This window comes from Molothrus aeneus, chromosome 6 (genome assembly GCF_037042795.1).
Source record: "Molothrus aeneus isolate 106 chromosome 6, BPBGC_Maene_1.0, whole genome shotgun sequence".
NCBI classification, from domain to species: domain Eukaryota; kingdom Metazoa; phylum Chordata; class Aves; order Passeriformes; family Icteridae; genus Molothrus; species Molothrus aeneus.
Window position 1 is genome coordinate 25,941,402 of NC_089651.1, and position 23,298 is coordinate 25,964,699.

Sequence of the window (23,298 nt, forward strand, 5' to 3'; positions counted from 1 at the left end):
CCAATCAAAAAGGTACCATTCTGCCATGTTGCCATGGATATGTTATCTTACAAGCTGCTGTTTTGACAGACTTCAATGTGGAATCATGAGCAGTTACTTGAGTAAGATTTGCCCATCAAGCACATTTTTTGGCCAGCATTTCAGCTCATCTTGTGTGCCTTGTTTTAATTTGGTTTAATAACAAAAAATTAAACAAAAGAATAGATTTGTCTGGCAGAAAGTGCTGAATTGGCATTTCTGTTTCTCTGGAGAGCCAACATTAAAGCAGAGGCTCTGTTCCCGCCATGTCTTTTTCTCTGACATTACCCTGCCTGCACTCTTTCGGGTGGAACGTGTCTGTGCGTTACCTTGTGACAGAAATGATGCTGCTAGCTTCTCAGAGGCTTCCCTCAGATGGTGTGTGTGAGTTCCCACAACAGCCATGTCATGGTTTTGTATGGCATGACCTGGTTTGATATCTCAGATGTCTGTGTTGTGTTAGGAGCAGAGGATGGGAGGGCTTTTCATTCACTGGGCCTAGGGACAACAATCTATTATAATCCTTTTCACAAGCAGGCTGTAAATTCCCATTACAAACACCAGGGATGTGCATCAAAATTATTGTTCTAGTCCCTGGCTAGAACAGTAGCATTTTGTGAGTAGCATAAGAAGAGGTTTAAAGCAGGAGAGGTGGTATTAATTTGCACAGCTGTTGAAATGCATATACTCCTTAGGTTGTTGGTCTCAACCTGGGCTTTAAAGAATCAGAGGAACTGCTAAACCTATTGGTGCACCTATGGTGAGTGCACCATGTAGGCATCTTTTTCCAAGCTCCTGCACATTTACATGCTTGAATGTGTCAGGACTGATTTTGGGGTTACCCCTCCTGTTCTGTGTCTGTTCCTGTCCCTTCCAGAGCGGACACATGCCAGCAGTTCGGGTGTGGGATGTGGCTGAGCGAACCCAGGTGGCAGAGCTCCAGGAGCACAAGTATGGTGTGGCCTGTGTGGCCTTCTCCCCCAGCTCCAAGTACATTGTGTCTGTGGGGTACCAGCATGACATGATTGTCAACGTGTGGTCATGGAAGGTAAGTTTTCTAGGAGGTTGGGTTGACCACGTGGTGTTGCTAAATCAGAAAGAGCTTCTGGTCTGACTGTAAACTACTTCAGTTTCCATCTTGCTTTCTGTTTTTTTTTTTAATTCTGTAGTTATTGTTTGGCTTTTGACATTCATAGACACAGACAAATTTGGACAAGAGAGAAAGCTATGGTCCCTTAGGGAAGGTCTAAGTCATTTCCATGAAGGGATATTCTTTATGCTTGGGAATGTGTTACATTTTTCTGTCCAGCCAGAAAAGCCTGGACTTTGAAACCTTGCCAAACCATGGTGTTTTTTAGAGGCTTATTAAAAACTAATTTATGAGGTTAAGGAAGGAAACTCTCATCAGCCAGAGATTTCTTTTGTAGTGTAGTGGATACTCTTGGCTTGTTTTGATTTTTTTATGTCAGAGTTTGTGATACTCTGGTCCCATCCCTGATGGCTGAGAAGGGGAATATAGAGAATTCATAATGGGTGAAAGCTGATGAAAGTTGCTCTACCTGTCACTGGATTGAGGCAACTCTTGGTAGAAACAAAGCCTGTGTCTTATCCTCTAGTAAACATTTAAGCATTTGTTTTTTGTAGATAAGAAAACAAACATTTATTTTTAGTAGACTAGGAATCTTTTGTATTAATAGATGTTCCTGCTACCTCTTCAAGTGCTGTAACCCTCTCTAAAAGAAATATCATTTAAGAAAAAAAAATCAATGCATCTGTTAAATCTCGCAGGATCATAGAATCATAGAATGGTTTGGGTTGGAAGGAACCCTAAAAATTGCCTAGTTCCAATTCCTATGCCATTGGGCAGGATTACCTCCCATTAGACCAAGTCGAAACCCCATCACAGCCCTGTCCAATCTGGCCTTGAACATTTCTGGGGATGGGGCATCCTCAACTTCTCTGGGCAGGCTGCTCCAGTGCCTCACCACCTTCACAGTAAAGAATTTCTTCCCAATAGCTAATATAAATCTACCTTCTTTCAGTTTAAAACCATTACTGCTTGTCCTATCATTATACTTCCTGATGAAAAATCCCTCCCCATGTTTCCTGTAGGCCTCCTTTAGGTACTCAGAGCCTCCTCTTCTCTTGTAGCTTCTAAGCCCACACTCATTTAGTATGTTACTGTCATCATGAAATTTAGTCTAATTTAGTCTTCATCACATGTGCTGTAATTTAAGATCTCACTGTTATCTTCTGTGTGAGCTGAAGTTTGTCATTGCTATTTTTTCATATAGCTAAATACTGTGTGTAGTGAGAGAACCTAAGTGTGTTTGTCTGTGTTGCAAATTGAGTGCTCATTCTTTGGATTATTTCTAGTTATACAAATGAAAGTAGTGACTTGGACAGGGTCACAATGCATGGGAGATGTATGAAACAGTACAAGTAGTTTTGCTTTCCCTTGCTTATCTGGGTTTTTCTGTTCACTGTATAATTGTGGGCATGAGAACTTCTGAGGTAAGAATTGTCTGACTCTTTCCTGCTGAACACACACTTTAAGCTTATGCTCCAGACTGGGATGGGAGCTCTAGCTGGCCTTTACTTTGCAGGCTGGACATCAAAACTAGAGATACTTTACCTGACCAAAGTGAATAAAGACTGAGAATACAGGTCTCCTGAAGTGTTTTCCTTCACTTTTAACCACAACCCTTCTATCCTCTGTGCTGCTGCTTTTATTTCCCTATTTTTCCTGACTGGTAGACCTAGTCATTTGACTGTGATGGAAAAGAAAATCCATGTTGTCTGTAGGATTCCCTTGCTTCCCTAAATAAAGACCACAGCAATGATCCAGATGTTGAGGTCTGCAAGGGTCCTAAGCTTTTCTCTGTCCATTGTCTTGAAAGAAGTTATGATAATTGCTGCCTTTCCTTCATTCTGGGTTGGAGGATCCTCCATGGTGATGGTGCAGCAGGCTAGGCTCCTCTTGTGCTGGTTTCTTCATTTCTGCCAGCAGTTTCTTCAATTCTCCCCACAGTCCTGTGGGGCCCTTGGAGTGATGTGGTTTCTGTGCTAGGTCATTGTGCCTGGAAGACTGGGAGCAGCTGAATCCCTGAAAAGAAGGGTAAAGGAAACACAGCAAGAATGAAAAGGGATGCACTGTTGTCAGCTGTGTGCTGCATGCTTGCAAATCCACAACAGACAAAGCAGAAAACTTGTTTATTCTCACTTCTAACTGAGGAAAGGCAGGGAGAGGAAAACTGAGCAATGGTGCTGTGTGATGTTGCTATCTGACCATTCTGCTTGAGCAGTGTCCATCCTGTTTTCTGTCCCTGCATCTTTTTCCTCCTTTCCCAAACATTGCCATTTTGAGGTGCACATTTGAGGTATAATAGATTTTGCTTTTTCACTTCTAGTACAGGGATGGTCTTTGTGTATTTTGAGTCTTTTGATAAAGTATAACGTGTTTCAAGAGAAAGAAGAATTCATGGAAGAACCAGTACAGTTTTCTCTGTGAAAAGTACCATTTCCTCATCTTGAGTGCAATGGCCTCATTGCTGCCTGGGGGCTGGGGGAGTTCTTCCTTGTGCTGACCTACATGTGCATTTGCTGTTTAGGAAGGGAAATGGGTTTGCTCTGAGCTTCTGGTGATTGTGAAACCCACATGTTTGTCATGGCTCACATACCAAGTTCCTGCAGGCACTAGTGCCTGCTGATTTGTTCTTGATCATAGTTAATGTAGAATGTGAATATAAATTTGAATTTTTAATATAAATGTGAATTAAAATAAATATGAATATAATAATATTAATTTGATATAAATGTGAATTATACTATCTGCCAAATCAATGTTCCCAGCTAATGCTGGGGAGGTTGTATATGGAGGTGAATGGGGAATAGTTTGGGTTACATCTTTTTCCTGCTGCACTGTTTGTACTGGATATGTGCCTGTAATTGAAATTAGTTTCCTTTGCTTCTGAGCAAAGAAATTAAGCAATGTAAACAATTGTGTTTCCAGAAAAACATCGTAGTGGCAGCCAACAAAGTCTCAAGTAAGGTGACAGCAGTGTCATTCTCAGAGGACTGCAGTTACTTTGTCACTGCTGGAAATCGACATATCAAGTTCTGGTACCTGGATGACAGCAAAACCTCCAAGGTGAGAGAGAGTGCATGAAGGCCAACCTGTAAACAGGCATTTCTGTCTTAAAGCAGGGTGGATTTTGCCCCAGTGAGCTGTGGGAAGTGGGAAATTTTTTATTTTTCTGGGATGCAAGGATAGCCTTCCACACCTGGCTCTCAAGTGTCATAGGCTGATAGCACCAAAAGCTTGTCTTGCACTGATGTAGGGATGTCACTCATGGAGTTGCATAGCAGCATGCTTATTCTTTAGTAGTCACATATACTGAAGAACAAATAAGCTAGAAAAGAGCTGAAGTAATTTAACTCCTTGGAGCACAGAGGTGGGGAGAGCTCTTTGACATTGGTATGAGCATCTCGAAAGGTTGTGAGTATAATTTTGAAGCATCAGCCAAAGTGTTCAACAGTTTTAGCTGTTGTGTTATTCTCTGGGAGGCAGAATCCACCTATGGTGATTTTTCTGTGTTCTCATGAACAGTTGTAAACATGAACAGCAAGTAAAAGCTCTCCTTGTACGCTATTTACAGTTCTTTCTTTGAATCGCTTCAGCACTCAGGGGTTGATGGTCTAAAAAATCACTGTCTGCCTGAAGTGCCTTGCTGTATTTGTAGCAAACTGTTTTCTGTTGCTAGGTCAATGCCACTGTCCCCTTGCTGGGTCGCTCGGGATTGCTTGGAGAACTGAGGAACAACTTCTTTGCGGACGTGGCTTGTGGAAGGGGCAAAAAAGCTGACAGCACTTTCTGTATCACATCCTCAGGCCTGCTCTGTGAATTCAATGAAAAAAGGCTGCTAGACAAGTGGGTGGAGCTGAGGGTGAGTTTTACATCCTCCTATTCTGCTCAAGCAGAGCAGGAAGAGCAAATAATAAGTGCACTCAGAGGTACAAGCTGACCACAAGCAGTGAAAATAATTGTGCGTCTGCAACCCTGTGATTTACTCTGGAAGGCTGGGCAAGAATAGTGTTATTTCTTGTCAAAGAGATTTTAGTGGTTGTTGAGCCTCTTTCATTCTCACACCCCAGCATTACAGGGACTGCTCTTCTGGCAAAGCAATGTCCTTATGGCAACTCCTGTATGGTCCCTCCTGGCTTGGCTGGGGCAAGTAGGAATTTTAGAAGAATTCTGGTTTCTATCCACTCTGCAATGTCTTACTTGGCTTGTGCATCTCAAATGCAGGTTCCCAAGGTGCTAGTTGATTTGTCTATTCTAAACCACCAGGTCTGCCCATAGTTAAGAATTTGATCACACTTGTTTTCCTTTCAATTGAATGTAACGTGCCCACCTGCAAGGATCCTGTGTATTAAAATCAAGGGAAAAAGTCTGTCCATGCTTTCACTCAAGTGAAATGCCTCTTCTTTTCTTTCCTTTCCTTTCCTCTCTAAAATCTGCCTTTCACTCTCGCTCAGAATACAGACAGCTTCACAGTAAGTTGAAAAAACTTTTTGCATTGAACTCATCCCCTTTTCACCGCATTCCATTTTGTGCCATTTTCTGCCATTTGTACAGATCCCAAAGGGACGGGAAGAAAATCCATTTTGTTCTGTTTCTTATCCCCTCCTGACAGGTAATGTGTTGGTGTGCTAGTACAGGGTGAGGTGCTGCTTGCCTGCCAGTGTCGTTGAATGTCACAGAAATAAAAGCAGTGTTCAGAGTAGGACTCAGCTGGAGCAAATGCATAGCTCTGCTGGTTTCCCATCATAGTGGGTGGCAGAGAAAATGGGCTTTTTTCTAACTGCTTGGGATCTGCAGTGGACCTTGGCTGGAAAGTTCTTCAGAAAGGAAAGATGGATTTTTAGGCTTTTCCTTACTCCCAGGGCTCGACTTCACTGCAGCTCTTCTGACCATGACTCCTTTGTCTGTCAATTCGCTGTTCTCCCTGACGTGTGTCTGGTGACCTTTGATGTGAGAGCACATTTCTCATTTGCTGTCTCTTGTGCTGTGTCCTCCTCAGACCACTGTGGCAAACTGCATCTCTGTGAATCATGACTACATCTTCTGTGGCTGTGCTGACGGCACCGTGCGGATTTTTAACCCTCTAAACCTTCACTTTGTCACTACTCTGCCGAAGCCACACTTCCTGGGAACTGACATCGCAAGTGTGACTGAGGCCAGGTACTGTGGAGAAGGATGGAAGGGAGCAAGGGAAGCTTGTGGGGGTTAGAACTATTCCTCAGACCTTTGCCATCTGGAGCATGCTCTTTTTATGGATTAAAGTTGGCAGTCTGCTGCAGAACTCTCTGAGCTGTTGCAGGCTTGCCCTGTATGACTGGACTACATTTGGATGGCAAGGAGGGACTTTTGCCATGGGACTTTGAGGCTTCTTTTGGGACTTTGGTTGTTCAAGAGACAGGTCTTCCTGGCCAACTACTCTCTCTACCTATAGATGCCTTTGTTCATCTCAACAGCGCCCCATGGAGAATCTGAGCTCTCCTGTTTGAGCATTGCCCCAGCTCCTGGAGAAAGCACAAGTTAACCAGGCTGTTGTTCTCTCTTTGTGCAGCCGTCTTTTCTCTGGTGTGGCTGATGCGAAGTATCCTGACACCATTGCCTTGACCTTTGACCCCACCAACCAGTGGCTTTCCTGTGTATACAATGACCACAGCCTATATGTGTGGGATGTCAAAGATCCGAAGAAAGTGGGCAAGGTGTACTCTGCTTTGTATCACTCTTCCTGTGTGTGGAACATTGAGGTACGTTGTTTGCAGACACAGGTGTAGGGTTGTGAGTTGCAGCTGAGAAAGTCATCAGATGAGCTGCCAAATTTGAATGCAAATGCTGACTGTAGAGGGAATTGACTCAGTTTTTCACCTGTGGTTAGTGCATTTGCTACTGGGCCTGGGAACAGTTTTTGGCTGCACTGCAATGGCTGACCGAATGTGTGGTGCTACTGGGAAAGAAAAATCTCACCATTAAAAGGTGAGAGGTGGGAGAGGAAGCAGAATTAAACAAACCTGAATACAGAGCATCCTTTTAGAAAACGCACAAGAGTTTATTGCTGACCTCAAAAAAACTGCTTGAGATCTGTGGTGAGTAATTGCTTCTAAGTCAAAAATATGAAATAGTGATAAAATAGTGAACTCTGGTCCTTCTTAACATATTTACCTGAACATGTGGAAATAGCCTCTCAAGTGTCTGTCATCTTGCGGTCTATCAAGTTGGTTTTCCCTCAGAGGGAAGGAAAGGAAGTATAGGAAACAATGGAGTTGTTAATATGTTGAAATATGTCTAACACTGGTTAGGAGAGGGGAAAGTGGAATGAAAGTTGGAAGAGGTTGAGAACTCTCTTTTTATTTATTAATTGCATCTCACCCTTTCCTTCTGAATTATAAACTGACAGTAGTAGATGAAAGCTGCAAACAGTGCAAGGTGGTTATTGCATGATCATTGTTTGGGATTTGAGGTGCTCTCTTTGAACTATTAGAAACAAAAGATACTGGTTTGTTGCATGCTTCTTAAGGAGGTTTTCTGTGACGAGGGAAGCTCAGTGAACATTTGTTTGAAGTCAGTCTGAAGCTCTGGTCTGCAAATAGGTTTTTGTCAGAACTGTCTGGCTTTCACCTTTAGAAAACAGAGAGGACACCCCCTTTTGTCTCATTTTGTTTTGAAACTTGCTACCAGTGTCTAGGGTGCCAGATGCCAGGCAATATTATTCAGGCATTGATTTTACTTGCCCTTAGATGTATCCAGAGGTGAAGGACAACAATCAGCCCTGCCTCCCCCCTGGTTCCTTCATTACCTGCTCTTCTGACAACACCATTCGTCTGTGGAACACTGAAAGCTCCAACATCCATGGCACAGCCCTGCACCGCAACATCCTCAGCAATGTAAGATCCTAGGTTTGGATCACCTCCTTGTCCTTGGGGTTGCTCTTCTTCACACACAGATTTCCAAGTTAAGGCCTAAATTTTTTTGTATCTCCAAGTCAACCTAGGTTTCTGTAAACTGAGCACAAATCTAGTTAAATATATGAACCTGAAGAAACACAAAAGGAGTACTGGGCAGAAGGACAGGTTGTCTGAAATGGTCCTGGGGATTATTGCTGTTTTCATAAACCACTCAAAGATTCATCAAGCTTAGTCTTTTCCATAAGGACCATATGTTTCAGGAGAGCTGGTTCTCTTTTTCTGCATCTCTGTGATGTGTAACCACTTATAAGATTTGTTTGGAAAACGTGCATTAAATGAAGCAGAGGTTTGGGAAATTGAATGTAAAAGTTTGCACTCACTTCATCTATATAAGAGGGAAGCTAATAATACAGAGCAGTGATTACATATGGACATTAGCTTCTGTTCTCATCTGAGTTGGAAGATCTCTGGACACAGCAGCCCTGACCTCAGGAATCAGGTGGAAAAAATTGCTTTTTCTGTCAGTACTGAGACTGCTGACTTAGATAATCACTAGAAGTCTTTCCTACTCCTGCTGTGTGCCCTAATATGTTGTAATCACTAATCCCAGAGCTTGTCAGTAGCAAAAGAGATGCTGCTAGTTTGAATCTTTTGAAAGGGGTGATTGTCAGACACAACTGTGAAACTTTCATCCTACAGACTGTAGGGGCTTAGTGCTTGCTCCTAACTAAAAGGTCCTACCAATTACAGCATTGTTGCCAATAAAATATTTATGTTGGCTAGGAGCTCAGTTTCTAAGGCAGATGCTTTGCTTTAATATTTTGTAACTAGTAAACATTTCTGGGTGTATTGTGTCCCCAGGACTTGATGAAAATCATCTATGTAGATGACAACACTCAGGTACTTCTGGACACTGATTACAACTCAGCAGGAAGTGCAGACAAAGCTGATGCACAAGTGCTGGATACAAAGGTGGGGATACGCACTGTCTGTGTGAGTCCCAGCGGGGAGCACCTGGCCTCAGGGGACAGGATAGGCACTCTCAGGTAATCCCATAAAGCTTCTAATGCAGATTGCAGACTGGTCAGGCATGAGAAAATAACCAGGTCTTGCTAATTTTATTAAACATACTGAAATGAGCCATGTTATATCCTAGAATATATGAGTTGCAGTCTCTGAAGGAAATGCTGAAGGTGGAAGCCCATGACTCAGAGATCCTATGTCTGGAATACTCCAAACCTGACACAGGTAAATGCAATTGAGCTTCCTCCCCTTTGCCTATGAATGTAATGTTGAGCAAGTCAAAATGTCCACTATGGTATGTTAGAATTGTCATGCTGAACTACTCATGGATTTCAAATGAGGCTTCAGGTATTGGGCTAGTAGAGCCAGGCTTTGAAAAAGTCTTCCTTCTCTTACTTTTTATTAGAATATTGTATGTTGAGATTGCAGCTTGTTCTGTTTATTATTGTAATGCAAAATTCAGGTGTGTTGCTTTGTGTCCATATATGCAGTTAGCTGCAGTATAATGTTTTGTCTCCAAGAAGACTTGGGAAGCTGTTTTAAAAATGACTTTTTAAGTCATGATCTTGCAGTCTTTTTCAATTTCTAACAGGTTTAAAGCTCTTAGCCTCAGCCAGTCGGGATAGATTGATTCATGTCTTGGATGCTGGGAAGGACTATAGCCTGCAGCAAACCCTGGATGAACATTCTTCTTCCATCACTGCAGTGAAATTTGCAGGTAGCAAATCATGGCCTCCCACCAAAGCTGGATTTGAGCACTGCTATTGTCCCCTTATGGCTGTAATTTTATCTGCTTTTATCTGCTGGACTAGGTCAATTTGAAGCTGCAGCTGGGTCATCTTTTGGTCATCTTTTTCAGTTGCAGTCTTAACAGAAGGTGATACTTGCCTTCTTTTCTGTTTTTGCTTTAATTTTCTCTCCTTCCTCCCTCCTAAGAGAATCTTTCCTCATAATTTCTTTGGAAAACTGTTTTCTGTAATGATTTATTCCCACTAACTAATTTCAGAGAGAACTAATTTAGGAGAACTCTGAACAGTCATTGTTCAAAATAAAATCACACAAAACACACACAGAAAAATAAGTTTTGGGTAAAGTAAATTTGTGATTGTAAACCACTGTAAGGCTTTGCATTCTTGGTAATGGAGCACGTTTTATCCCTAGCACTCAGTTGCTGCCAATGGTCAGACACCAGTCAGAGCAGCAAGAACTGGCTGTTCTGCCAGGGAAAGGCAGTAGCCAGGGGGGACAGGAAGGCAGGCAAAGGTAGTGGCCTTTTCCACTGGCTGTGGGAAAGTACCACAGGACATGAGCAGGAACAGATCAGGTCTAGATACAGCCAGTAGTCCAGGTCACCAGGCGAATCCATAATGATAAGACCATGGATTCAAGCAATTCAAGGTCTTGATCAGTCTGGAGTGGTCAGGGTTAAGCTATAGTTCAGTGCCTGCCAGGCAAGTCCATAGTAGCAAGGCAAGATGGAGTTCAGATCAGGAAGGTGAATCCATGGATTGGGTCAGGCTTTGGCTCAGTGGGGGTGCATGTCCAGGCACAAGTGTGGCTGCAATGCTGCTGCAGTGTAGCTCAGTTGGGACTCAAGGATGAGAACTCAGCTTGAAAACCACTCCCAGGTGAAGAGACTCACTGAAGCAGGGGCTCCCCAAAGCAACTGTGTGGCTTTTTCAAGTTTTTTTTCTGGAGGATCTCAAAGTCCAGCAGCAGTTTCTCTGACAGATCTGCCTTATCAGTGAGCTGGCCTTGAATGCAACAAGCTGAACTCCCAGGAGATGAGGAAAGTGGGCTCAAGGCCTGGCAACTAAGGCCTTTATGCTCGTCTATGAGCCAAGTGCTGGCATGCTCTAAGTGGGTGCAGTTCAAGGACTTGTGTGGTGTTGGATGCGTTGTCATTACTTGGAGTTTTATTGGGTGTTGCTTTGCTGAAGGAGCTGCTTGGTTATGGAAGAGTCCTAAGGGAAGAAGGAAAGCCTGACCCTGCAGTAAGAAAGGGCAGCAAGAAAGATGTGTCCAGCTCTAAGGTCTGAAAAGTGCCTATTGCCTGTTTTCAGCTTCTACTGTCAATGTGCCATGTTGCCAGAGTGCTGTGGCACACAGAGATATGAGCATATTGGTGAGGGAGAAGACAGAATTGCATCCTAATCTGTTCTGAAAAGCCTCTGTGTTGGAGCTTCATGCTCTCTGAGCATGAAAGACAAGTGCTGTCCCTGAGAAGGGGCTTCTGTTTTGCTGCTTGGGGAGGGGTCTGTCTTAACTAATCAGGACTGGAATAAATGAGCAGTGGTATAAATTGAAACATTTCCTCCACCTTGTATATGTGTTTATCTTTTGTCTCCTGCCTTTTTATTCCAGCCAACGATGGGAAAGTGCGGATGATAAGCTGTGGGGCAGACAAGAGCATCTATTTCCGCACTGCGCAGAAGGTAACCTTATCACAGCTTTTTGTACGCTTCTAATTTATAACCTCTCCACAAAGGAGTTACTTCAAAGAATGATATCAGAGTTTCTGTATGAGCTTGTTGCTATTTCAGCCTCAGTGCCTCTCACTGACTTGATGGAAGAGATTGCATTCAGACAAATAGTTTTGTGAAGCATGCAGCTACTCCCAGCCTGACCTCTCACAGCAGAAATAGAGACCTGTTAGGATATCTGCTTTTCCTTCACTGTCAGAGCTATTGTGAAAACTGGTGAAAGAGTATGGGCTGGAGGGAAGAGTTTCTTGTGCCTCCAGTCCCAGCTACTCCCAGCAGCCCCCTGGGAAGGATTGTTTTGTGCTGGCTGTGTGAGAAGACTCATCTGTATTAACTTGCTTTTAATAATGGATTAACGACTTGATTTTGACACAGTTGTTACCCATATGTTTAGACAGGAGAAGGGGTCCAGTTTACCCGAACACATCACATTGTTAGAAAAACCACACTTTATGACATGGATGTGGACCCTAGCTGGAAATATGCAGCTATTGGATGCCAGGATCGTAACATCAGGTTAGTTTCCTTCTCAACTTGAAAATATTTTTTCCAGTCATAAATGAAGCAGCCCCATGTCCATCATTATTCCTCTAAGTTCTTTAATACAGCATTTTCAGACAGATCTGAGGCACTGTGAGGCTGAACTCTGCCTTTCCTCTCACTGATAAAGAGCTGTGTATGTGTGCAATTCCCATGGGACTTGTGGCTTCTCACTGGGTTGCTCTGCAGAGCAAAGGCTTTCTACTGAGGGAGCAAGCGTGCCTTCCTTGGCACATCATTGAACTGTGGGGCAAAAACTTCTGCACTGTGGTAATTTTTGGTTTTGAAGGAACTTAGTTAACAGCTGTGGGGTCTTGTGGAATACCTGGGACTGTGGGAACCTAAAATGGAAATAGATGTGACTGTCATTGAACAAGTGGAGCCCAGTCTCTATTTCTATCCATTTCTCCAATCTGTCTGCTTGAAAGCAAAGGAGTCTCTCTGTAGTTGTGTCTCTCCTCGTATTGTAGCTGTGTGAGATGTTAAGAGTTTTGGTGATAGCTAAATATCACTACTGGATGTAATTTGTTTTAGCATAAAGTGTCTTGCTCTCTTAATACTTTGCTCTAGTATGAAGGAGCCCAGGTATTTTTACAGCAGTGAGGACTGATTGTTTATTGGCTTGAGAATAAAGCCTTAATTTTAATTCAGATAATCTGCCTTTGCATTACTTTTGGGGTTATTTCTTGAACTATTTAAATGACTGGTGATAATATTTCGTGGAGATAATTTCTCCACTTCCTGTAGTTTGGCCCTGTTTCCTGTATTTTATATGGAATGAGGAACAGGGAGAGAAAAGGATCCTGGTGACAGCAGCCCCAGAGTAGTACCTGGGCACAATGAGCCATGCTATCTTATGTCATCCCCTCAGGGTTTTCAACATAAGCAGTGGGAAGCAGAAGAAGCTTTACAAGGGATCCCAAGGTGAAGATGGCACCCTTATCAAAGTAAGCTGTTTTCCTTCCTTTTTCAATTTTCAGCTTTTCTGAATGCAGCTCAGGGACAGGAAAATGAAATTCAAATCTGAATACAGTAATTTATTTTTTCTTTTTCTTTCTTTTTTTTCTTGCTCCATACTTTGTCCTTTACCCTGCTGCTGCTTCCTCCTACTTCCACCTTTAAGGGCTGGTAATATATTTGGGTTTCATCAGGCTAAAACAGGAAGGGAGTCAATGAATGCTGAAGTTGATCTTTGATTTTTCTCTCTGTCCTGTTTCTGAAGTGAGTCACAAGACCGTGCTGTAAAAACAAGTAGAACTGCACCAATATCTGTCAGGAGATGATTTAATCCATTTAATTTAATCCTTTGCTTTCTGCTCCAGAGAGCTCATTCTGGTTTTCTTGACTGGTTTTGTTAGGATTTTTGAAGGGGAAATACCTGTTGATCAGTGTTTGTGAAGTGGATTTCAGAGGGCAAATACAAGGGAAACTGTTTGAGTTGATAAAATAAAATAGTATTGGGCCTGAAAAGCCTGGGTCTTGGAATTCTGGACAAGCATGGTACTGTTTAGGGAGAGTCTGTTCAAGTTTCCCTCTGCGGAGTGCATCCAGGCCTTGGGCCAGGGTAGCACACCTGCTTCTGCCACTCTGCAGGGCTTACCTTGGTAAATCAGGTGTGTTTGAGATTCACAGTGGAGTGGAAGAACTGCATTCTTGTCTATAAAGGGGGAAAGCCAGATGACAAAATCAAAATATCTCTAAAGTTGCCAAACAAGCTTCTTCATGATATTTTTTTTCACTGATAATTTTCTACTGCTGCACAGGTCAGCAGTATTATTTATTATTAGGGACTGGAAGGAATGTCCTATGAGGAGCAGCTGGAGGATTTAGGGCTTATCTAGTTTGGAGAGGAAGAGACTGAAGGGTGACTGCATTGCTCTCTACAGCTTCCTGAGGAGAGGACACACAGGGGGAGGTGCTGAGTGCTTCTCCCTGGGATCTGGTGACAGGATATGTGGGAATGGTTCAAAGCTGCACCAGGGACATTAGGAGGAAGCATTTCTTTACTGAGAGTGTGGTCAAACACTGGAACAGGAGTCCTGGAGAGGTGGTCAATACTCCAAGCCTGACAGTGTTGAAGATGCATTTGATCAATGCATTTAATAACAAACTTTAAACATGTGGCCCTTATGGAGGAGACTAAGCTTGATGAATCTTTGGTCAACTCTGAATTGGTCAGGCAGGAGTAGATGATATTTGTAGCTCCCTTCTAGGTGAAACTATTGATAGGTGTAAATAACTGGGTAAAAAGGGAAGGGGGAAACTAAGTTTTGTTCAGTGTCAGCTCTTCTGTTTTACAGAGAAAGATCTTTCTCTTTGCCTATTATAATTCCCACAATTTTTTTGTAAGCCAGAGCAAAGAAAGTGAAAAACTGATGCTACACTTCAAACTGCTGATAAGCTTAGGTGCTTGATTAGATTTTTCTCAGACAAAAAACCATGAAATGTTCTGGGAGCTGAATTTTTTGTTTTTAATATTCTTTTTGTTTTTTGGTGGGTTTTTCTTTTAATGTGTATCTCAAGTGGGGAATCTCAATTACTTTTACTGTTGCATTGCTCACTTTTAAGACAATTATGTAACCAAGGGATTATGGTTGTTTCTGGAATTTAAACTTTCTTGGCATGTTATTCTGAGATCATTATACACATTGCAGTTTAATGACCAGAACTCAAACAGTGACACTGGAAGCAAACATCAACAAAATAAACATAACAAACCAAAAGAGCCTTAACAAGAGCCATAACAAACAAAAAGAATTACCATTATTTAATTACCACGTCTCCTTTGAAAAACACAGTTTATCCTCTCAGTTCCTTGAAATTCTCTAAATTGGTGACAGTAACTGTATTTGCTGTGTAGTGCTGCTTTAGACGTGGTGAGGCATTTGCAAGGGATTTTATATTTGATCCAAGATAAAGCAACAAATAGGTGCACATGAAGAAGCAAACAACAAACAAAATAGCTGAAAAATGGGAGTTGCCAATACTGCAGATGTGATAGCATCATTATCAAAGACAGTTTCTTGGCAGCATTGAGTTCTTTTTTGCTTTCACTCCTGAAGACTTGAATCCTTTAATATTTCCCTTAACTCTGTCAGCTCTGATGTTTTTTATTTTTTTATGGTGTGTGTGTTTTGGGGTGGGAGTTTCTTGTTGTTTTGTTTTGATCTTAACATAGAAGAAAGTAAGACCCCAATGGTTAAAAGAAAGTAGGAGAGAAGTAGAAATTTGTCCACTGGTGGCAATATTTTCACAGTCATGAGAGCATTTAATTTAAGTGCCTTCAGTCTCTGATTAGGTTGGAGATAGTCTTAAAAGTCTGGTCAGGTTGGAGATTTTTCCTGGGATACTGGATAGGCTGGTACTCAACTGGACTCCTGTGGGGGCTACTTGCATTTTAGTCTGACTTCTTGGGTATTCTGCACTATTTTTATGCAGTTTGAAGGTAGCTTCTCACCAGATCTTTGCATTCCTCTGGTCTCCTAAACCAGGTGCAAACAGATCCTTCTGGTCTTTATATTGCAACCAGTTGTTCTGACAAGAACCTCTCCATCTTTGATTTCTATTCTGGCGAGTGTGTTGCAACCATGTATGGACACTCAGGTAAGGCTTATAAACTTCTGGAAATATTTTTTTCTGCTGATGACTATATAGTAGGGTCTGATACTAGTCAAAGCTTTCTGAAGATTTCTCCCCGCCAAAGTTTACCTAATGGGTATTTTTGAATAGATTGTAGTTGGATGAAGTTGTCATATTTTATTGCAAGTTCAATTTTTGCATTTTGCACACAAGCACACACACACACATACCCACCTGTCAAGTCATGTCTTTATCTACGCAGTTTTTCTAATAGCCTATAAAGTAGTCTGTGGGGTTTTTTTCAGTGTATATTTAGTTTCATTATGATATGCCCTCAGCTCCTACCATGCAGGAGCTCTTCTATTATAGGCAAAAAGAGAATTCAGTCTTCATGTATATTTTGCCATGGAGTACCTCTTCCATGTCAAGCCTAGATTCTTGGTTAAATGGTTATGGTAATTGGGGCATATTGATCTGTGAAGTGTGAATTACTGAGTGCAGACAGGCTATTTGGCTAATTATGTCTTCTGTCCATTTGAATAATTCAGGGAAGATATTTTTTTTGTGCTTTATATCTCACAGAGATTGTAACTGGGATGAAATTCAGTAATGACTGCAAACATCTGATCTCTGTTTCTGGTGACAGGTAAGAGGTTTTGCTCATTTGTGGTACTGGCTTATGCCATTTCATACTAGATGTAACATGTCCTTAGGAAAGGTAGATTTTTTTTTTTTTCAGAGGTGTTTTATGAATTCCAAATAAATCTCAGAGCTTTCTGAATCCTGAATGTGTGCTGTTGGCAAAGCTCACAGACCGTATGCTATCATTTCACGGAATGGGACCCATGTGAAGTATTTCCCTTTTCTGGGAGTAAATACTGTGCTGGAAAGGAGACAGACATGTGACCTGTTTCCTGACCAGCCTTCAGGCCTGTAATAAAAGGCATCTTGGGCTATTTCTGCTAGTAGTGCCAAAACTTTTTCCTGCAATACTCCTGTTGATGAGGTTTCACCAGGTGTAAGAGTCTGTTTAGCAGCAAAAGGGACAGACCTGTCCTCACTTTTTGGTCCTGTCCAGAGGGTCCTTTTCCCACTCCCCTGAGTCAGCAGTGGTGCAGCTGACCCCTCATTCAGCTAAATCAGGTCACTACATCAGTACTCCCCTGAGATGAGTTTTCTGTACATTTAGTGAGCTAAATCAGTTCACTAAAAGCTTAAGTAGTCACCAGACTGAGCCCAAGGAAAAAGGGAGAATACATGCCTAATATGATGGTTGTACAGGTGAGTGGAGCCACTATTTCTGGAATCAGTGAATGCTTAAATTCAGCTGAACTGAATAAAATTTTTCCTATGAGAAAGATGGCTCCTGGAGTGCTATTGCAAGTTCAGAGCAACCCAGATTCTCTGTCTCCTTTTTTTCAAATTAATAAATCACAATTGAATTGAAAGAGTGTTTTAGAGGATGAGTTGCTATAGAACGTACAATATATCATCTTATATCTCATCACAGAATCACAGAATAATGAGGTTGGAAGAGACATCTAAGATCATCGAGTCTAACCTATGCCCTAGCACCTCAACTAGACTATAGCACCAAGTGCCATGTCCAGTCTTTTGTTAAACACATTCAGAGATGGTGATTCTACCAGCTCCCTGGGAAGAGCATTCCAGTACTTTATTATTCTTTTGGTGAAAAACTTTTTCCTAATATCCAACCTATACCTTCCTGACATAGCTTGTGTCCTCTTGTTCTGTCAGTTGCTGCCCGGTGGAAGAGACCGACCCCCACCTGTCTACAACCTCTCTTCAGTTGGTTGTTTCTGTCTTTCAGTAATAAATAAATAATTTAGTTTTCCTCTTTTGTGTGTTTAAATAGATTAGGGACAAAAGTTGTAAGAGAGAGAGTCCTTTTGTTGTGAACTTCTGACATATTCCAGAAACATGGAAGGTTTGAAGTCCCCAGTGATCCTTGTGATTTACTGCAACATTCTTTTGTTGACATTTTCATGAGAAAAAGGGTCATTTTCTTCATTGAGGGTATGAAGGAGGTGGATGAGAAATGAGGAAAGGATTCCTGAAGAAGATTGCTGTGAGGATATGAGAAAGCATCTTTTTCAAAGGAGAGCAGGGAACATAGTCTGTTCACACATAGCAACATGTGCAAAGAGTAGAGCTGAGAATAGAGAGAAAAACGGGGATGAGAAAGGGCACAAGGACTGTGAGATTCATGTGAGGCAAGTAATGCAAGGTAAGAAAAAACAAAACAGAATCCCCACCCCAACCCCAGCAAAAGGGGTAGGTGGGTGCTTGCTTTGGCAGAGTTTGTGTTGGATGCTAATGTATTCACAGGCTTGGGCTGTTTGCTGCTTATCTCTAGGTTTGATAACTGTGGGGGTGGGATAATGAACAAGCCAAATTTGCTTTTAGAGTTTTGTTTCCTCTGTTTCAGTATTTTTTCAGCAGCAGATTATGGTTGCTGTTACTTGGAGAGAGCTACTCCTTGAGAGGAAACAGCTGGCTGTCTTGGGTTGCCATGGTTCCCAGACACAGTGCCTCACCCCTTTCTCCTGATTGAAAAGCTCCAGTGGGAGGATGAGAGTGTGTTCACTGGCAATGCAGTGTCTGTATGTGATTTCAGTAGCTGGGAGTGATGCTCCTGAGCGTGGCACTGGGGACAAGAAGGGAATTTTTAGTTTTGCCTTAAAATCTCCACAGACTGCAAGGATGATATTATGGGTTTTTTTTTTAGTGTGATATGGAAATTTAAACCTTTTAAATTGTTTTTTCATGAGAGAGAAAAAATGAAGATTCAGGTATTCAGGGTCCTGACACTTTTGACATTTGCCTCAGGTCAGGGAGACCAAAGTTCATGGTCATTGCTCAAAATGGCAAAGCAAATTAATGTTTACATGCTAAGAAGAAAGATGGAAAAGCCAGTCCTTAAAAAATCTTCTGTGTATTGGAGTACCCATGAGTATACTTGCACTGATGGGTCTTGAAGAACTGAATTAAATCCTCTTTGGATTACAAAGTAGGATGCAAGATTTTATAACTGATAGCCAAAGCACCATCTCTGTTTCTACATCAGTGTAGGTATACCCAGCTAGACAGGAAAGATGACTGAGATGAAAAGAATTAGTTAGCACTGAGGTTAAATTTCAAAGACAGTGCTGGTCATTTTACTTTCTAATAGCTGAAGATGAGATACAGTATTCTTTAATGTGATGAGGAATATTTATTTAAACTGAATTTCTGACGAAATTATTGAAATGAGACCGCATTGTTGGTTTCTTTCTCTCTTGAGTTCACCTACCAAATTCAGTCAAATGTCACAGAATACTTCACAGAACATTCTGAATTGGAAGGGGCCTACAAGGATCATCAAACCCAGTTTTGAAATGAGTGGCCCATGCAGGAATTGAACCCATGGCCTTGGTGTTATTAGCACTGTGCTCTGACCAGCTGAGCTAATGGCTATGTAAATTCTGTGCAAGTGTCCCTACTCACTGTAGGGAGTCCCAGGTTAAATATTAGAAGCACCCTGCTGCAAAAAGTACTCCCACATGAGCTTAACTGTTAATACTGCACAGAGACTCCATGGGATGGTGGGCTTTAGGAAGGCCTTGCCTTTGAGGGTAGGGGCAGTCAGAGACTTCAGCTTAGCCACTGTTAGAGGATGCAAGGGACATCTGTAGGCTCCACTTATCCTGCTGACCATGGAGTGACTTGTTAGAGCATTTCCTTCAGCAGCTGGCCAGACAGTCAAAAAAGGTATAGGATCAGAGATGAGTCTGTGTAAATATCTCTGCAGTTGCTCTCGCTCACAGGGAGGCTTTGACAGGCAGGTTTAACCCTTTCATCATGAGGCTTGTGATGGGATTGAGTTTCTGTGAAGCTGTTTCTACGTTGCCTCTGCCACAGACAGAAGGGCTCTTGTTTGTCTCTGCAGTAGGAATTAGTATCAATAAACTGAACTGAGACTTGATTCCAGTCTCGCCTTTCTCTCTTTCAGCTGCATCTTCATCTGGCGTCTGAGCTCAGAGATGACCATCAACATGCGGCAGCGACTGTCAGACATGAAACAGAGAGGGAAGCAGGCAGAGAAGTCTCCTCCTCACAAGGCAGCTGGACTCATGAGGTGAGCAGAGCAGACTGAGAACAGGTGGCTGGCTGTGTAGGGTGCAATGTGAAAGTGTGGCACTGGGATTCAACTGTAAGGTTTTTGCTGTCTTCACTGATAGTGTTCTTCCAAAAGTTCTCTTATTTCTCTTTTGAATTTGGTTTTGTGTCCCCCTTCTTTGGATATAGAAACCAGACTGGCATCTTCCAGACAAACTTAGTGTGCTCCACTGATTGCAATATGTATGCAATGCCTCTTGTATCTTAATTTAGTTTAATGATGTGGTCAGAAACTTTATTAAGCAGTTCACCTAGGAATACTGAGGATGGTACACAGAATTCCAGCAGGGAAGCTGTGATCCTTCATGAGTAAAGTTCTTTAGATCTAAGCTGAATGCAACTTGAAGGCTGTTTTCTGTGGTGTCAGTACTGAACTATACCTGTGAGCTCTATGAGTTGGCTATGTTGATCATGATTCTAAAAAAGTCCTTACACTTTTGCTGTTTCTTTGTTAACTATTTTCTGGAGGCTGTGAAAAACTCAGCTAAAATAATTATAATATGACTAATAAATACAAAAATAAATTAAATGGGAAATGCTTCTTGCTAGCTGAATAATATTATTATTTTTTGCTAGGTAAACAACATATCTCAAAACAGATTACTGCAGCCTACAAGTGGAATAGATCTAAATTTATCTAGTGACCTTTCTTTTAAAAGTGGTGCTTCTGTTTTTAAACAGAACAAGGTGACAAGGTATTTTTGATTATTAGTCTAATGTGTTTGATTTTCCTGTAGTTTGTAAGTAACTGAGACTAGTTGGACTGTAAGTAATGCAGGGGAGAGTCCTGACCAACCTGTTATGAGATCACAGTGGGGGAAAAAAGGGTAAATGCAGATATTTTTGTTCCTATGTCCCAAATGACTACACATGGAGTTCTGGATATAAAAGTACCAAGGCACTGGAGGAATTACCACACTGTTTTTGAGTGTCACGAGGAGTTTCCCACTCCCTTTGGGAGGAAGCAATGTTGTAACAAGTCTGTCTACATAGTTTTGTTTTGGAAAGTCTTGATCTGCTCATTCCTGAAGCGAGTCTTGTCTGGTAAATGCTTTTAGTAACAATACTGGGAAAACTCAGGAAGCCTTTTTTCTAGCCAAAGTTCTGGATCTGTCAAGCAATGTGCTTTTTATAGCAGTCTCTCTATTATTCCAGCAGCTGCAGCCTTACCCTACCAAGGCTCAGCCTGTGACAGCTAATCCCAGCCCTGTTCCTGTGAGGTGATACTTGTTTCCATCACAGACGCTGGCTGAAGGGCGGTGCTAGGGCCACGCCAAACCCAGAACTTCAGTAAACTTGTTTGGTAGCCTCTTTGCAAGCCTGCAGTCTACTTGTCAGCTCTGAAAGCTTGTTTTCAGTTTTGATTGTCTGCTGTGGTCATTGGAGATCAGCAAAGACATAATTCCCAGAGCATTTTGGATTGGTACTGACAATGGAAGAAGAGCCTAGTGGACCAGCATTATTGAGGTGGGAGAAGAAAAATTAATGAACTTGAGTGAGATTTGTTTTCTAGGTCCTTGATTGTACCTGTTCTGATTGTTTCCAAAACCTGTCTGTATAGATTACAGTAAAGAGCTGAGTTGCAACTTGTGGTGTAAAATTGTTATCTCAAAAGACTGGCAGTAGTATGAGAAAGCTGCCTGCCTTGTGATAAGTCATTTGTTCTACTAGATCTTCTTTAGAGCAGTCTTGCTAGAATTTGGTGGGGGAAGTAACACATTCTGCTAGTATCATGGTATGGGTGTATTACAGGATGAATAATCAAAATAGTGCTGGGGTAACAAAATTGGTCTGAGGAGACAATGGGAGATGAAGATTTCCAATTCAGGATAGTCCATCCAGTTGCAACTCTCAGGGCAGGAATTGACACAGGTGAGTAACATCAGCAGTGTAAACACACAGAAGATGCCTTTTTGGGTCAAACCGGTGCTCCACAAAGCCCAGCATTCTGCCTGTGACCCTGGCAATGGAAGTTGCTATTTAGTGAGAAACACTGTGGGCCCTGCTGTATGAACCTTTGTGGTCTATTTGCTTCATGCTCCATTTTTACATTAGGGATGTTAGGAGGTACATTTCTACCTTTTTCCTTTACTATCTGCACATGAACCAATTGTCCACTGAGTTTGTATAAATTCTTTTTGAGCTTCATAATATTGTCTGCCTCTGCAGCCTCCTTTGGTGACAAGTTCCTAGAGTTCACTGCTCTCTGTGGAAAGAAGGACTTTTTTTGTCTCTGTTAAAGCACATTCCTACTAGTTTTCATGAAAATCTCAAGTTTGCTTCTGAATATTGTGAGTTCTGCTGATCTTTTGTTCTGCAGCCAGCTATTGGTAGTGCCCATGGTTTTGTAAACCTTTTTCATAACCTCTCTTTATCCAACCTGTTCTCTGAACTGAAGAGTCACAGCATTTTCAGTCCCTCCAATAGTTTTTAGAGACTAAAGTGTCTCCTCTGAATGATTTCTCTGACTCACCTTTATGAGACATTGTATTACTTGGAATTGCTCTGACCTGTTAGACCCACAGTTCTCCATAGTGTGCCTGAGAGCCTTTGAGTTCTACCTTTGGTTGTGGTAATTGCAGATGTGTGCTTTTTTTCCTGAACATGGGGAGCTTTGATAGTCTGGGATAATAGAACTTGTACTCAGTTGATATGGCTGGTACTTTTTGGTTTTAAGGCTTTTATATTTTCAGTGAAGGAATCTTGTAAAGGCCATTTAGTAGGGTTTTGGTTTTGATCCAAGTATGCATTTATAGTTTAGAAAATCTTGTCTCAAGTTTTAAGATGATTTTACTGTGGAATGTTTGCAGGGCTTATAGTCATGTTTTAAAAATCACTTTATCTGTGGCTTTCTTTGACTCTTTAGTATAAATAGCAGGAGAAAAAAGTTATCGAAATTAAATTGTCTAAAAGTTATATGTGTACACTGAAGAAATACTGTGTGCTGTCAGATATATTTGGAAAGAAGAGCTCCTTATCAAATTCTTGGTGGGTCTTGTCCACTCCAGGAAAGCTGTGTTGTTTCCAGAGCTTAGAATGGGGCAGGGTCTTGATGCCTTATCAGAAATGGTGCCTTAGTCTGTGGTGAACTAGTGCAATTATAACATTCGGGAAACTCTGAAGTCAGTGCACTGGGATCCTTCTGTGGGGAAAAGCAGAACAACTTTCCTTTTAAAACACTTCAGCATTTGAGGGGGAAGCAGGAGGATATAATCTGTTGGTGATACCTACCACCCAGGATATTACAGTTTCATAAATACATCCCTAAAGCTGAGGGTTTAAGTAGCACAAGATCAGAGTGGGAATGCTGATGACATACCTCTTTAAATGGATAGTTGCCATTCTTGTCTGCTTTGTTTTGTTTTGAGAAAGCAAAACAGGGTTGGGTTCAGGTCCTACAAAAGCATACAGAGTACCTATTATCAGATGTCTGAATACTAGCACTCCATAATGACGTGTGGCACTTTTAAGACTATACTGTGTACTGAAGACTTTCTAA

General features: G+C 41.8%; 1 protein-coding gene across 1 annotated transcript in view; it reads left to right on the forward strand.

Moving 5' to 3' along the window:
• The window catches only part of MAPKBP1 (mitogen-activated protein kinase binding protein 1), a 101,002-nt gene that overhangs the window by 55,986 nt on the left and 21,718 nt on the right, over positions 1-23,298 (forward strand). The window contains exons 6-21 of the mRNA XM_066551281.1: positions 896-1,066; positions 4,031-4,168; positions 4,782-4,964; positions 5,557-5,574; positions 6,102-6,262; positions 6,651-6,840; positions 7,828-7,974; positions 8,857-9,041; positions 9,152-9,243; positions 9,611-9,736; positions 11,383-11,453; positions 11,896-12,017; positions 12,913-12,988; positions 15,533-15,644; positions 16,203-16,266; positions 19,633-19,758. Of these exons, the coding sequence (XP_066407378.1) occupies positions 896-1,066; positions 4,031-4,168; positions 4,782-4,964; positions 5,557-5,574; positions 6,102-6,262; positions 6,651-6,840; positions 7,828-7,974; positions 8,857-9,041; positions 9,152-9,243; positions 9,611-9,736; positions 11,383-11,453; positions 11,896-12,017; positions 12,913-12,988; positions 15,533-15,644; positions 16,203-16,266; positions 19,633-19,758 (1,982 nt within the window). The remainder of the gene's footprint in view (positions 1-895; positions 1,067-4,030; positions 4,169-4,781; positions 4,965-5,556; positions 5,575-6,101; positions 6,263-6,650; positions 6,841-7,827; positions 7,975-8,856; positions 9,042-9,151; positions 9,244-9,610; positions 9,737-11,382; positions 11,454-11,895; positions 12,018-12,912; positions 12,989-15,532; positions 15,645-16,202; positions 16,267-19,632; positions 19,759-23,298) is intronic.